The sequence below is a fragment of the Salmo salar genome, chromosome ssa06 (genome assembly GCF_905237065.1).
Source record: "Salmo salar chromosome ssa06, Ssal_v3.1, whole genome shotgun sequence".
Taxonomy (NCBI): Eukaryota; Metazoa; Chordata; class Actinopteri; order Salmoniformes; family Salmonidae; genus Salmo; species Salmo salar.
In genome coordinates this window covers 13,922,117-13,936,975 of record NC_059447.1, presented here as the reverse complement: position 1 = coordinate 13,936,975, position 14,859 = coordinate 13,922,117, and the positions used below count along the sequence as shown (strand labels likewise).

At 49.3% G+C, this 14,859-nt stretch overlaps 2 protein-coding genes across 3 annotated transcripts in view; one reads left to right on the top strand and one right to left on the bottom strand.

The window, feature by feature from the left end:
• Nucleotides 1-758: 758 nt before the first annotated feature.
• Nucleotides 759-5,418, bottom strand: LOC123743393 (uncharacterized). Of its 2 annotated transcripts, none has more exons than XM_045719819.1 (3): nt 4,565-5,418; nt 4,344-4,464; nt 759-4,028 (listed from the first exon to the last, which is right to left on the bottom strand). In XM_045719819.1, the coding sequence occupies exons 1-3, from the start codon at nt 4,579-4,581 to the stop codon at nt 3,774-3,776; spliced, it is 393 nt and encodes a 130-aa protein (XP_045575775.1). In that variant the 5' UTR covers nt 4,582-5,418; the 3' UTR covers nt 759-3,773. The 2 variants fall into 2 exon arrangements, with proteins under 2 accessions (XP_045575775.1, XP_045575776.1); XM_045719820.1 differs by having other exon boundaries at nt 5,118-5,418.
• A 420-nt stretch (nt 5,419-5,838) lies between these two features.
• The window catches only part of LOC106606301 (protein HID1), a 49,773-nt gene continuing 40,752 nt past the window's right edge, over nt 5,839-14,859 (top strand). Inside the window, exons 1-2 of the mRNA XM_045719818.1 lie at nt 5,839-5,998; nt 7,082-7,231. Of these exons, the coding sequence (XP_045575774.1) occupies nt 5,933-5,998; nt 7,082-7,231 (216 nt within the window). The 5' untranslated portion in view covers nt 5,839-5,932. The remainder of the gene's footprint in view (nt 5,999-7,081; nt 7,232-14,859) is intronic.

Sequence of the window (14,859 nt, the reverse complement as noted above, 5' to 3'; positions counted from 1 at the left end):
TTTCACCACCATTCCTCTAACAGGTCACATCTCATTAAAGAGATCTTTCACCACCATTCCTCTAACAGGTCACATCTCATTAAAGGGATCTTTCACAACCATTCCTCTAACAGGTCACATCTCATTAAAGGGATCTTTCACCACCATTCCTCTAACAGGTCACATCTCATTAAAGGGATCTTTCACCACCATTCCTCTAACAGGTCACATCTCATTAACGCTGGGCTGCAGTGCCTAACACAGGTCACATTTCATTAACGCTGGGCTGCAGAGCCTAACACAGGTCATATCTCATTAACGCTGGGCTGCAGAGCCTAACACAGGTCATATCTCATTAACGCTGGGCTGCAGAGCCTAACACAGGTCACATCTCATTAACGCTGGGCTGCAGTGCCTAACACAGGTCACATCTCATTAACGCTGGGCTGCAGAGCCTAACACAGGTCATATCTCATTAATGCTGGGCTGCAGAGCCTAACACAGGTCATATCTCATTAACACTGGGCTGCAGTCTAACACAGGTCATATCTCATTAACGCTGGGCTGCAGTTCATAGGGAGTCATTCATTACTCAGATTGGGAGGAGGAAGTTGACATCACAGATCCTATAATTCACTAACACTGGCTGGATAGCTATCATACTGTGCTGATAGATATACAAATGAATTGTTTTATACAATATTTAATAAAGGTTAAATATAAAAATTCAAATGACAAGGGGACACATCTCTTGAAAAATGGTACAAAGATACAACAAACCTGTTTCAAATCATCTTTATTTTCAAATGTAGGTGAATTTAAAAAACTAAATCAAATCCAAAACTTCAATGGCAGGTAAGATGTCATGTACAAATTCTTAATACAAAAAATAATAAAAATAAACCATATTTTCTGATAGAACACTAAACCCAGTCTTAACTGAAAGAGGGACAGTGGTGCTCCTCCCCCACGAAGAGGACAGCGAATCCAACTTTGGGGGAAAGGGACCTGTGAAAACACACAGCCTTATGGTCGTTGCTTTAAATACCTGGATGTTCACAGAGACTGGATCCTACCGCAACCATCCAGCTGGATACAGACTGGATCCTACCGCAACCATCCAGCTGGATTCAGACTGGATCCTACCGCAACCATCCAGCTGGATTCAGACTGGATCACACCGCAACCATCCAGCTGGATTCAGACTGGATCACGCCGCAACCATCCAGCTAGATTCAGATTGGATCATGCCGCAACCATCCAGCTGGATTCAGACTGGATCATACAGCAACCATCCAGCTGGATTCAGACTGGATCATACAGCAACCATCCAGCTGGATTCAGACTGGATCATACAGCAACCATCCAGCTGGATTCAAGTGGGTTTGTTTTGCAGCTAGGCCAGTTTCAGTGGCTTCAACCACACCGCTAACAAGTCTGGACTGAGGGAAGGTCTTCTTGATAAGAGGTGTTTGGGTAGTAAAGCTGTTTGCAAAGCCCCTCCAAAAACAGGTCACAAAACAGAGGTTACAGTGCATTTTTATACATGCTCAGTCAGATCCAAGGTCCCTTCTTCATTACTGGGGTAGGTGAACATTTTCCTGATTAAGTTGCACTATGACCCTTGGTCCTGTTCAGTAGGGCACACTGTAGTAAAACATTGTGAAATCAAATTTAAACAAGTCCAGCCATTCCCCTTTTTCAGTCAATTTTCTTCCATTTGGTACCTAATAAATAAAAACCTGGATAGTTACAGTATGTGATTGTTAGCCCCCTGTAAAGTGTGGAAGCAAACAAATCCTCTGTTATTGATTCACATACAGTACACCTGCATACCGTAGCCTACATAGTGCAGATTTCATTCAGTATATGACTACCCAAACCCCAGTAAACCCTACACAGACCCTAAACCCCAGTAAACCCTAACCCCAGTAAACCCTACACAGACCCTAAACCCCAGTAAACCCTAACCCCAGTAAACCCTACACAGACCCTAAACCCCAGTAAACCCTACACAGACCCTAAACCCCAGTAAACCCTAACCCCAGTAAACCCTACACAGACCCTAAACCCCAGTAAACCCTACACAGACCCTAAACCCCAGTAAACCCTAACCCCAGTAAACCCAACACAGACCCTAAACCCTAGTAAACCCTACACAGACCCTAAACCCCAGTAAACCCTAACCCCAGTAAACCCTACACAAATCCTAAACCCCAGTAAACCCTAACCCCAGTAAACCCTACACAGACCCTAAACCCCAGTAACCCTGTACAGACACGAAGTTCCTGCAGCCCCTCCAATTTCACTCTCAAACATCCATAAAACCACTTCGGACAACTAAAAACATGGATTTAAATGGATATATGGTTAAAAAAAACATTAAAAAAAAAAAAAAAAATCACTCACTATGCAGCATGTAACCCAGACTGGTCCTATGCAGCGTGTAACCCACCAGACTGGTCCTATGCAGCGTGTAACCCACCAGACTGGTCCTATGCAGCGTGTAACCCACCAGACTGGTCCTATGCAGCGTGAAACCCACCAGACTGGTCCTATGCAGCGTGAAACCCACCAGACTGGTCCTATGCAGCGTGAAACCCACCAGACTGGTCCTATGCAGCGTGAAACCCACCAGACTGGTCCTATGCAGCGTGTAACCCACCAGACTGGTCCTATGCAGCGTGTAACCCACCAGACTGGTCCTATGCAGCGTGAAACCCACCAGACTGGTCCTATGCAGCGTGAAACCCACCAGACTGGTCCTATGCAGCGTGTAACCCACCAGACTGGTCCTATGCAGCGTGAAACCCACCAGACTGGTCCTATGCAGCGTGAAACCCACCAGACTGGTCCTATGCAGCGTGAAACCCACCAGACTGGTCCTATGCAGCGTGAAACCCACCAGACTGGTCCTATGCAGCGTGTAACCCACCAGACTGGTCCTATGCAGCGTGTAACCCACCAGACTGGTCCTATGCAGCATGTAACCCACCAGACTGGTCCTATGCAGCGTGTAACCCACCAGACTGGTCCTATGCAGCGTGTAACCCACCAGACTGGTCCTATGCAGCGTGTAACCCACCAGACTGGTCCTATGCAGCATGTAACCCACCAGACTGGTCCTATGCAGCATGTAACCCACCAGACTGGTCCTATGCAGCATGTAACCCAGACTGGTCCTACGCAGCATGTAACCCAGACTGGTCCTACGCAGCATGTAACCCAGACTGGTCCTACGCAGCATGTAACCCAGACTGGTCCTACACAGCATGTAACCCAGACTGGTCCTACGCAGCATGTAACCCAGACTGGTCCTACGCAGCATGTAACCCAGACTGGTCCTACGCAGCATGTAACCCAGACTGGTCCTATGCAGCATGTAACCCAGACTGGTCCTATGCAGCATGTAACCCAGACTGGTCCTATGCAGCATGTAACCCAGACTGGTCCTATGCAGCATGTAACCCAGACTGGTCCGGAACAACAAAAAGAGAGTCACAGGTCAGGATATTCCCAATTGGATCAAACAGTTATTATTGCCAACAATATGAACAGGTTTCTTTTTACATTCTAAATGGATTGCCAAGTTTCAATAATACAGCAGGCCTGGACAAGCTAGTCTCCATCCAACGATACGCAGACAGCATAGAGCTGCTGTGATGTTATGGAAACTGGAGATGTAGAGGGGTAGTAGAGCTGAGTGACTGATCCACCATGTAATGCTCCGGACATGCCCAGGTTGTGGTCGGTCCTCTCCTGCCCCAGCGGCATGGCTGGAATGGTGGGAATCATCATGCATCTCTGGGGTGGCCTCGGCACTGCAGACTCTCAAAGTGGGCCTCTCGTAGGATGCGGTTGATTTGGTGGTATGAGACCAGGTTAGTGGGGTCAGCTAGCTCTGAGGAGAGAGCCGAGCTGAGGGGACTACATGGGCCAGGGGCGTAGGGTTGGGCCCCACTGAGGCTGTCCACAGCACACTGGCTACTGCTGCTGCTCCCCACCGCATGGTCCGGACTGCTGATCCCTCTGCTCTGACTGTTGGACAACTGGATGAGGAGATGAGGAGATAGTGGCATTCAAGCATTAGCAAAAACACTACTGACTGACTATGGTTTCCTCATTCAGTGCATGTCGACCTGTTGACAACGACACACACAGTAGGTTAACCATTTTAGCAACACGTCTCAAGTGTAACAGCGGTAGGCCCAATGGCACTGTTAGTGAAAGTACAGGAAGGGAACTTACGCCTAAGAGTAGGCTGACACTAGGATGCCGTTACCCCTAGCTGACAATGGACTGTTTGGGGGGATTCACACGATATTGAAAATGTAATGTCTCTTGGCATTGGTGCTCGTACGTACCTCCGAGTCCCAGGCGTCCCGGCCCAGCTCAGGAGAGAGGGGGTTAGCTCCTCTGCTCGACCTTTTGGCCTTAGGCACCAGCTGGCCATTCTCCTCTTCCCCACCACTCCGCTGGCGTTTCCTTATAAAGGGGTTGAAAGACAAACACATTAGAATCTAAAATACAATATACATGCCAGACAGTGCAAGTAGCATGCAGATAAATAATGCAACGAACTCACCTGTTTTCAGTTAACATGTATTGATTGTAATTGTCCTAATGACAGGCCTTGCAGCTGGTTACGTGTCGTGGACAATATAAGGTTAGGCTGCTGTGACGAGTTGTTTTTCACCGTCACTGTTTCCGGCCTAGGCTACTCACAGTTTGATTACGTTTACGGCTCAGCAAGCTAATTCATTAGCGATCTAGCGAGTGTCCCACGCAGTTGTTACAAGCCAGCTAAAATACATTATGTTGGTATTTTAAGTGCCATGAAACCAGCGTGTCGAAGATATCTCTAACATAAAGGGACAGACAGACGGTTGGCGACCTCACCCAAACATGACATTTGAACTACTTTATTACCAGCTAAGCTGTTTAGCTAGCAACTAGCAAACAGTCAAAGCACCAAATCAATATCATAATGGTATACCTGCTGTTTTCGAAGTCAAATCATGGCTAGCAAAACGACAGTTGACAGACTAACTAAGCTAGCAAGACGGTCACGTTAGGTTGATAGCTATCTAAAGTTAGCTAACATGTAAACAATGTGAGAGAAAGAAACCCGCCCTTACATTCGAGCTTTGAAGCTCAACGTTGCAAGGACCCAAACTATGCTGTCTAACGTTAACTTGATAGCTACAGTAACGTTAGCCTTCTCGATTCACTGATCAAAACAACAAAAGGAGGTATCCTCGGTGTAGATAAGTGTCTCACAGGTCAGATTCTCCTGCTAGACAATGCGATTTGTGGTAAAGAAAGACAAATACATTGATTGAAAGCTACATTTCAACAATATCGCCGGTATCCACGCTCCAACATCTATGTAGCTAGCTAGCTACCTCACTAGCCTCCGCTGTTTACATGACACCGCGTCTGCGCAGTAAAGACAGAACGTTGGCTAGAGCTACCACATGGTGTCGCTGTTACCGGTCCGGTCCGGTTCGGACCACAACCAGTACAGACACTGATACAATGGTTGATACAATGTTACTATATCTTATTGTTACAATCATGTATATTGTAACCAATTATATCAATATTGTAACAGTGATTTCAATCAAAGATATTGTATAGAATAAAACCCCGCATTGTTGTATTGTAAATTGCATTCCATTAATATATTTTTAAAGAGATAACCCTACAATATTATGATATTATACCAGGTGCAAGGGTTCCCTGTATAATATGTATTACATTTTACCTTATGATAGGCATAGTGATTATTGTACTCTTGAAAAACCCGGAAGTTTCGAGCCCAGTGTAAAAGGCTAGCCAACCAGTGACGTAAAAACGCCTCCGCGAGTGACTCAAGCGGAGGATAGAGGTGAACAAGATTAGTAGGGATTCACGGCATCAACAACGCTGTAGTATATAAAGGAATATCAAAATGGGTAACACCGATTCTAAACTGAACTTCAGGAAAGCAGTGATACAGCTCACAACCAAAACACAGGTTGGGTACCTTTGAAATATTTATTATAGGCCAACGCTGAGAAATAGGAAAATATTTGAGTATAAATAGCGATCACAGAAAGAGCGCAATAGCTGGTTGTATATCACTAGGAAGGATAAAGGCTCTATTGGAAAACAAAAGATAGGGGCTGCATATAGACCGTCGATTTTCAATGCATAGGTCTATATTGAGATATTTGTTAAAAAAAAATATTCTCCCGCACGTCATGAAATGCTTGGCGTATTTGATCATGCGTTTTGTTAGGTTATAATCAAATCCCCCGCAATGATAGCAGTGACACGCTACTGTTTTAAATCTCTCATATGCCTTATTCTGTCCTATTGTTATTCTGGGGTGTTTCTATTTTTTATTAGGTTTCTGCGTTATATGAAAAGTGGGCTCATAAACCTATAGCATATCCAAACACCCCCTTTTCGCTGTTTAATAGACTGTCTATTCACTGTCTGCATGATCATAACTCCCTTCTGCAGGCCTTATCATCGGTGACATGAGAAACAGGCAGCACAGTTTTCAGCCAAGTAGAGTACTTGTTGTTTAAGATGTTACATTTTTTATTTGGATTCTTATAGATCACCGATAACACATATCTTATTCGATGGTCAAATGACGTAGGCGTCCTTTCTCCCACCGCCCACTGATGTGGCAGGTGCACTATTATGTGATTAGAGATTAGAGCAGCTCATATTTCCTGATGTTGTATAGACTAACAGCAAATAGGAAGAGATAGGCTGTTATGTTGCCCCATCTGCTAACTTGTGTTGACATGAAACCTACTTATTAGAATGAGGTGACATTATTCTCATGATATGTTTATTTCTATTATTCTAGCCCTCTTTATGTCATAGTATCCTTATTGATATATTTATTGATACTGAATGCATTTGTTGTGTGATTTGATATTCATTACATTACATTACCCTATTGCTTTCTATGACACTGTTATACATGCTGTTTTTACACCCAATGTAATAGGTTATCATTAGTCCGATTGGAGCAAGCCTAGATGAGCCCAATGGGTGGTGGGAAATGTAGTCTAAAAGCAGATACATGCATTTTCCACAGCCAGTGGAGGCCACAGACGATGCCTTCTGGGACCAGTTCTGGGCTGACACTGCCACCACTGTGCAGGATGTTTTTGCCCTGGTGCCAGCCGCGGAGATCCGAGCTGTTAGGGAGGAGTCCCCCTCCAATCTGGCAACCCTCTGCTATAAGGTAGAAGGATGATGATGATGAGGATGTTATGGAAGTGGAACAGCACTGGGCTGCAGCAGATGAACCAGAAAGGTTTCTCAGACACAGATTAAGCCTATACTCATGGACTAAAAAGCTCTTTCAATAGAGATTCTCCACTGAGAATGTTTTTTAGAACTGGACTAGGCTTAATCTGTCTGGGAAACCTACAAAAACTGTTCAGATACTAAGACTAAACACATTTATTTTAGGTACTGGATGCAAGCTGTACTAACATCAAGTGCATTCCACAGAGATATTGTTATGATACTTTGCAGCTTTTATTGAGTAGCTGGCTGACTGGCAGAGGCGTCTGTCAGTGAGTCAGTCCCGCTGCTCTTGGATGCAGGAAAGAAGCAAGGAGTCCTCCCTTCCCGTCTCCGACTCGCTGCTTCCTTTATAAACCACCTATCAGAAACAAAATAGACCTACTGTTGGGGATGGGGGCTCTCTAATAGAACAGGACAGAATGTTGGAACTGGGGGACTCTCTAATGGAACAGGACAGACTGTTGAGACTGGGGGGCTCTCTAATGGAACAGGACAGACTGTTGAGACTGGGGGGCTCTCTAATGGAACAGGACATACTGTTGATGCTGGGGGGCTCTAATGGAACAGGACAGTCTGTTGATGCTGGGGGGCTCTAATGGAACAGGACAGACTGTTGAGACTGGGGGACTCTCTAATGGAACAGGACAGACTGTTGAGACTGGGGGACTCTCTAATGGAACAGGACAGACTGTTGAGACTGGGGGGCTCTCTAATGGAACAGGACATACTGTTGATGCTGGGGGGCTCTAATGGAACAGGACAGACTGTTGGTGCTGGGGGGCTCTAATGGAACAGGACAGTCTGTTGAGACTGGGGGACTCTCTAATGGAACAGGACAGACTGTTGAGACTGGGGGGCTCTCTAATGGAACAGGACAGACTGTTGAGACTGGGGGGCTCTCTAATGGAACAGGACAGACTGTTGATGCTGGGGGGCTCTAATGGAACAGGACAGACTGTTGGTGCTGGGGGGCTCTAATGGAACAGGACAGTCTGTTGATGCTGGGGGGCTCTCTAATGGAACAGGACAGACTGTTGAGACTGGGGGGCTCTAATGGAACAGGACAGACTGTTGAGACTGGGGGGCTCTAATGGAACATGACAGACTGTTGGGACTGGGGGGCTCTCTAATGGAACAGGACAGACTGTTGATGCTGGGGGGCACTAATGGAACAGGACAGACTGTTGAGACTGGGGGGCTCTAATAGAATATGACAGACTGTTGATGCTGGGGGGCTCTAATGGAACAGGACAGACTGTTGATGCTGGGGGGCTCTAATAGAACATGACAGACTGTTGATGCTGGGGACTCTCTAATGGAACAGGACAGACTGTTGATGCTGGGGGGCTCTCTAATGGAACAGGACAGACTGTTGGGACTGGGGGGCTCTCTAATGGAACATTACAGACTGTTGGGACTGGGGGGCTCTAATGGAGCAGGACAGACTGTTGGTGCTGGGGGGCTCTCTAATGTAACAGGACAGACTGTTGGTGCTGGGGGGGCTCTCTAATGTAACAGGACAGACTGTTGGTGCTGGGGGGCTCTCTAATGGAACAGGACAGACTGTTGGTGCTGGGGGGCTCTCTAATGGAACAGGACAGACTGTTGGTGCTGGGGGGCTCTCTAATGGAACAGGACAGACTGTTGGTGCTGGGGGGCTCTAATGGAGCAGGACAGACTGTTGGTGCTGGGGGGCTCTAATGGAGCAGGACAGACTGTTGATGCTGAGGGGCTCTAATGGAACAGGACAGACTGTTGGTGCTGGGGGGCTCTAATGTAACAGGACAGACTGTTGATGCTGGGGGGCTCTAATGGAACAGGACAGACTGTTGATGCTGGGGGGCTCTAATGGAACAGGACAGACTGTTGATGCTGGGGGGCTCTAATGGAACAGGACAGACTGTTGGTGCTGGGGGGCTCTAATGTAACAGGACAGACTGTTGAGACTGGGGGGCTCTCTAATGGAACAGGACAGACTGTTGGTGCTGGGGGGGCTCTAATGTAACAGGACAGACTGTTGATGCTGGGGGGCTCTAATGGAACAGGACAGACTGTTGGTGCTGGGGGGCTCTAATGGAACAGGACAGACTGTTGATGCTGGGGGCTCTAATGGAGCAGGACAGACTGTTGGTGCTGGGGGGCTCTAATGGAACAGGACAGACTGTTGATGCTGGGGGGCTCTCTAATGGAACAGTACAGACTGTTGGTGCTGGGGGGCTCTCTAATGGAACAGGACAGACTGTTGGTGCTGGGGGGCTCTCTAATGGAACAGGACAGACTGTTGGTGCTGGGGGGCTCTAATGGAGCAGGACAGACTGTTGGTGCTGGGGGGCTCTAATGGAGCAGGACAGACTGTTGATGCTGGGGGGCTCTAATGTAACAGGACAGACTGTTGAGACTGGGGGGCTCTCTAATGGAACAGGACAGACTGTTGGTGCTGGGGGGGCTCTAATGTAACAGGACAGACTGTTGATGCTGGGGGGCTCTAATGGAACAGGACAGACTGTTGATGCTGGGGGGCTCTCTAATGGAACAGGACAGACTGTTGATGCTGGGGGGCTCTAATGGAACAGGATAGACTGTTGGTGCTGGGGGGCTCTAATGGAACAGGATATACTGTTGATGCTGGGGGGCTCTAATGGAACAGGACAGACTGTTGATGCTGGGGGGCTCTAATGGAACAGACTGGGGGGCTCTCTAATGGAACAGGATAGACTGTTGATGCTGGGGGGCTCTAATGGAACAGGACAGACTGTTGATGCTGGGGGGCTCTAATGGAACAGGACAGACTGTTGAGACTGGGGGGCTCTCTAATGGAACAGGACAGACTGTTGATGCTGGGGGGGGCTCTAATGGAACAGGACAGACTGTTGGTGCTGGGGGGCTCTCTAATGGAACAGGACAGACTGTTGAGACTGGGGGGCTCTAATGGAAAAGGACAGACTGTTGAGACTGGGGGGCTCTAATGGAACAGGACAGACTGTTGAGACTGGGGGGCTCTCTAATGGAACATGACAGACTGTTGAGACTGGGGGGCACTAATGGAACAGGACAGACTGTTGAGACTGGGGGGCTCTAATGGAACAGGACAGACTGTTGATGCTGGGGGGCTCTAATAGAATATGACAGACTGTTGATGCTGGGGGGCTCTAATGGAACAGGACAGACTGTTGAGACTGGGGGGCTCTAATAGAACATGACAGACTGTTGATGCTGGGGGGCTCTAATGGAACAGGACAGACTGTTGATGCTGGGGGGCTCTCTAATGGAACATTACAGACTGTTGGGACTGGGGGGCTCTAATGGAGCAGGACAGACTGTTGGTGCTGGGGGGCTCTCTAATGTAACAGGACAGACTGTTGGTGCTGGGGGGGCTCTCTAATGTAACAGGACAGACTGTTGGTGCTGGGGGGCTCTCTAATGGAACAGGACAGACTGTTGGTGCTGGGGGGGCTCTCTAATGGAACAGGACAGATTGTTGGTGCTGGGGGGCTCTCTAATGGAACAGGACAGACTGTTGGTGCTGGGGGCTCTCTAATGGAACAGGACAGACTGTTGGGACTGGGGGGCTCTAATGGAACAGGACAGACCGTTGATGCTGGGGGGCTCTCTAATGGAACAGGACAGACTGTTGGTGCTGGGGGGCTCTCTAATGGAACAGGACAGACTGTTGGTGCTGGGGGGCTCTCTAATGGAACAGGACAGACTGTTGGTGCTGGGGGGGCTCTCTAATGGAACAGGACAGACTGTTGGTGCTGGGGGGCTCTCTAATGGAACAGGACAGACTGTTGGTGCTGGGGGGCTCTAATGGAGCAGGACAGACTGTTGGTGCTGGGGGGCTCTAATGGAGCAGGACAGACTGTTGATGCTGAGGGGCTCTAATGGAACAGGACAGACTGTTGGTGCTGGGGGGCTCTAATGTAACAGGACAGACTGTTGAGACTGGGGGGCTCTCTAATGGAACAGGACAGACTGTTGGTGCTGGGGGGCTCTAATGTAACAGGACAGACTGTTGATGCTGGGGGGCTCTAATGGAACAGGACAGACTGTTGATGCTGGGGGGCTCTCTAATGGAACAGGACAGACTGTTGATGCTGGGGGGCTCTAATGGAACAGGATAGACTGTTGGTGCTGGGGGGCTCTAATGGAACAGGATATACTGTTGATGCTGGGGGCTCTAATGGAACAGGACAGACTGTTGATGCTGGGGGGCTCTAATGGAACAGACTGGGGGGCTCTCTAATGGAACAGGATAGACTGTTGATGCTGGGGGGCTCTAATGGAACAGGACAGACTGTTGATGCTGGGGGCTCTAATGGAACAGGACAGACTGTTGAGACTGGGGGGCTCTCTAATGGAACAGGACAGACTGTTGATGCTGGGGGGGCTCTAATGGAACAGGACAGACTGTTGGTGCTGGGGGGCTCTAATGGAACAGGATACACTGTTGATGCTGGGGGTCTCTCTAATGGAACATGACAGACTGTTGGGACTGGGGGGCTCTCTAATGGAACATGACAGACTGTTGGGACTGGGGGGCTCTCTAATGGAACAGGATAGACTGTTGTTGCTGGGGGGCTCTAATGGAACAGGACAGACTGTTGAGACTAGGGGGCTCTAATGGAACAGGACAGACTGTTGATGCTGGGGGGCTCTAATGGAACAGGACAGACTGTTGATGCTGGGGGGCTCTCTAATGGAACAGGACAGACTGTTGATGCTGGGGGGCTCTAATGGAACAGGACAGACTGTTGATGCTGGGGGGGCTCTCTAATGGAAGAGGACAGACTGTTGATGCTGGGGGGCTCTAATGGAACAGGATAGACTGTTGGTGCTGGGGGGCTCTAATGGAACAGGATATACTGTTGATGCTGGGGGGCTCTAATGGAACAGGACAGACTGTTGATGCTGGGGGGCTCTAATGGAACAGGACAGACTGTTGATGCTGGGGGGCTCTCTAATGGAACAGGACAGACTGTTGATGCTGGGGGGCTCTAATGGAACAGGACAGACTGTTGATGCTGGGGGGCTCTAATGGAACAGGACAGACTGTTGAGACTGGGGGGCTCTCTAATGGAACAGGACAGACTGTTGATGCTGGGGGGGCTCTAATGGAACAGGACAGACTGTTGATGCTGGGGGGGCTCTAATGGAACAGGATAGACTGTTGATGCTGGGGGGCTCTAATGGAACATGACAGACTGTTGGGACTGGGGGCTCTCTAATGGAACATGACAGACTGTTGGGACTGGGGGCTCTCTAATGGAACAGGATAGACTGTTGATGCTGGGGGGCTCTAATGGAACAGGACAGACTGTTGATGCTGGGGGGCTCTAATGGAACAGGACAGACTGTTGACGCTGGGGGGCTCTAATGGAACAGGACAGACTGTTGATGCTGGGGGGCTCTAATGGAACAGGACAGACTGTTGATGCTGGGGGGCTCTCTAATGGAACAGGACAGACTGTTGGGACTGGGGGGCTCTCTAATGGAACATTACAGACTGTTGGGACTGGGGGGCTCTAATGGAGCAGGACAGACTGTTGGTGCTGGGGGGCTCTCTAATGTAACAGGACAGACTGTTGGTGCTGGGGGGGGCTCTCTAATGTAACAGGACAGACTGTTGGTGCTGGGGGGGCTCTCTAATGGAACAGGACAGACTGTTGGTGCTGGGGGCTCTCTAATGGAACAGGACAGACTGTTGGTGCTGGGGGGCTCTCTAATGGAACAGGACAGACTGTTGGTGCTGGGGGGCTCTCTAATGGAACAGGACAGACTGTTGGTGCTGGGGGGCTCTAATGGAGCAGGACAGACTGTTGATGCTGAGGGGCTCTAATGGAACAGGACAGACTGTTGGTGCTGGGGGGCTCTAATGTAACAGGACAGACTGTTGATGCTGGGGGGCTCTAATGGAACAGGACAGACTGTTGATGCTGGGGGGCTCTAATGGAACAGGATAGACTGTTGGTGCTGGGGGGCTCTAATGGAACAGGATATACTGTTGATGCTGGGGGCTCTAATGGAACAGGACAGACTGTTGATGCTGGGGGGCTCTAATGGAATAGACTGGGGGGCTCTCTAATGGAACAGGATAGACTGTTGATGCTGGGGGGCTCTAATGGAACAGGACAGACTGTTGATGCTGGGGGGCTCTAATGGAACAGGACAGACTGTTGAGACTGGGGGCTCTCTAATGGAACAGGACAGACTGTTGATGCTGGGGGGCTCTAATGGAACAGGACAGACTGTTGGTGCTGGGGGGCTCTAATGGAACAGGATACACTGTTGATGCTGGGGGTCTCTCTAATGGAACATGACAGACTGTTGGGACTGGGGGTTCTCTAATGGAACATGACAGACTGTTGGGACTGGGGGGCTCTCTAATGGAACAGGATAGACTGTTGTTGCTGGGGGGCTCTAATGGAACAGGACAGACTGTTGAGACTAGGGGGCTCTAATGGAACAGGACAGACTGTTGATGCTGGGGGGGCTCTAATGGAACAGGACAGACTGTTGATGCTGGGGGGCTCTCTAATGGAACAGGACAGACTGTTGATGCTGGGGGGGCTCTAATGGAACAGGACAGACTGTTGATGCTGGGGGGCTCTCTAATGGAAGAGGACAGACTGTTGATGCTGGGGGCTCTAATGGAACAGGATAGACTGTTGGTGCTGGGGGGCTCTAATGGAACAGGATATACTGTTGATGCTGGGGGCTCTAATGGAACAGGACAGACTGTTGATGCTGGGGGCTCTAATGGAACAGGACAGACTGTTGATGCTGGGGGGCTCTCTAATGGAACAGGACAGACTGTTGATGCTGGGGGGCTCTAATGGAACAGGACAGACTGTTGATGCTGGGGGGCTCTAATGGAACAGGACAGACTGTTGAGACTGGGGGGCTCTCTGATGGAACAGGACAGACTGTTGATGCTGGGGGGGCTCTAATGGAACAGGACAGACTGTTGATGCTGGGGGGGCTCTAATGGAACAGGATAGACTGTTGATGCTGGGGGGCTCTAATGGAACATGACAGACTGTTGGGACTGGGGGGCTCTCTAATGGAACATGACAGACTGTTGGGACTGGGGGGCTCTCTAATGGAACAGGCTAGACTGTTGATGCTGGGGGCTCTAATGGAACAGGACAGACTGTTGATGCTGGGGGCTCTAATGGAACAGGACAGACTGTTGATGCTGGGGGCTCTAATGGAACAGGACAGACTGTTGATGCTGGTGGGCTCTAATGGAACAGGACAGACTGTTGATGCTGGGGGGCTCTAATGGAACAGGACAGACTGTTGATGCTGGGGGGCTCTCTAATGGAAGAGGACAGACTGTTGATGCTGGGGGGCTCTTATGGAACAGGATAGACTGTTGGTGCTGGGGGGGCTCTAATGGAACAGGATATACTGTTGATGCTGGGGGGGCTCTAATGGAACAGGACAGACTGTTGATGTTGGGGGGCTCTAATGGAACAGGACAGACTGTTGATGCTGGGGGGCTCTCTAATGGAACAGGACAGACTGTTGATGCTGGGGGGCTCTAATGGAACAGGACAG

Coding starts and splice junctions, on each gene's coding strand:
- LOC123743393 (XM_045719819.1), bottom strand. Junction 4,029..4,343: donor GGGACGCCTGGGACTCGGAG/GTACGTACGAGC, acceptor CTCCTCATCCAG/TTGTCCAACAGTCAGAGCAG.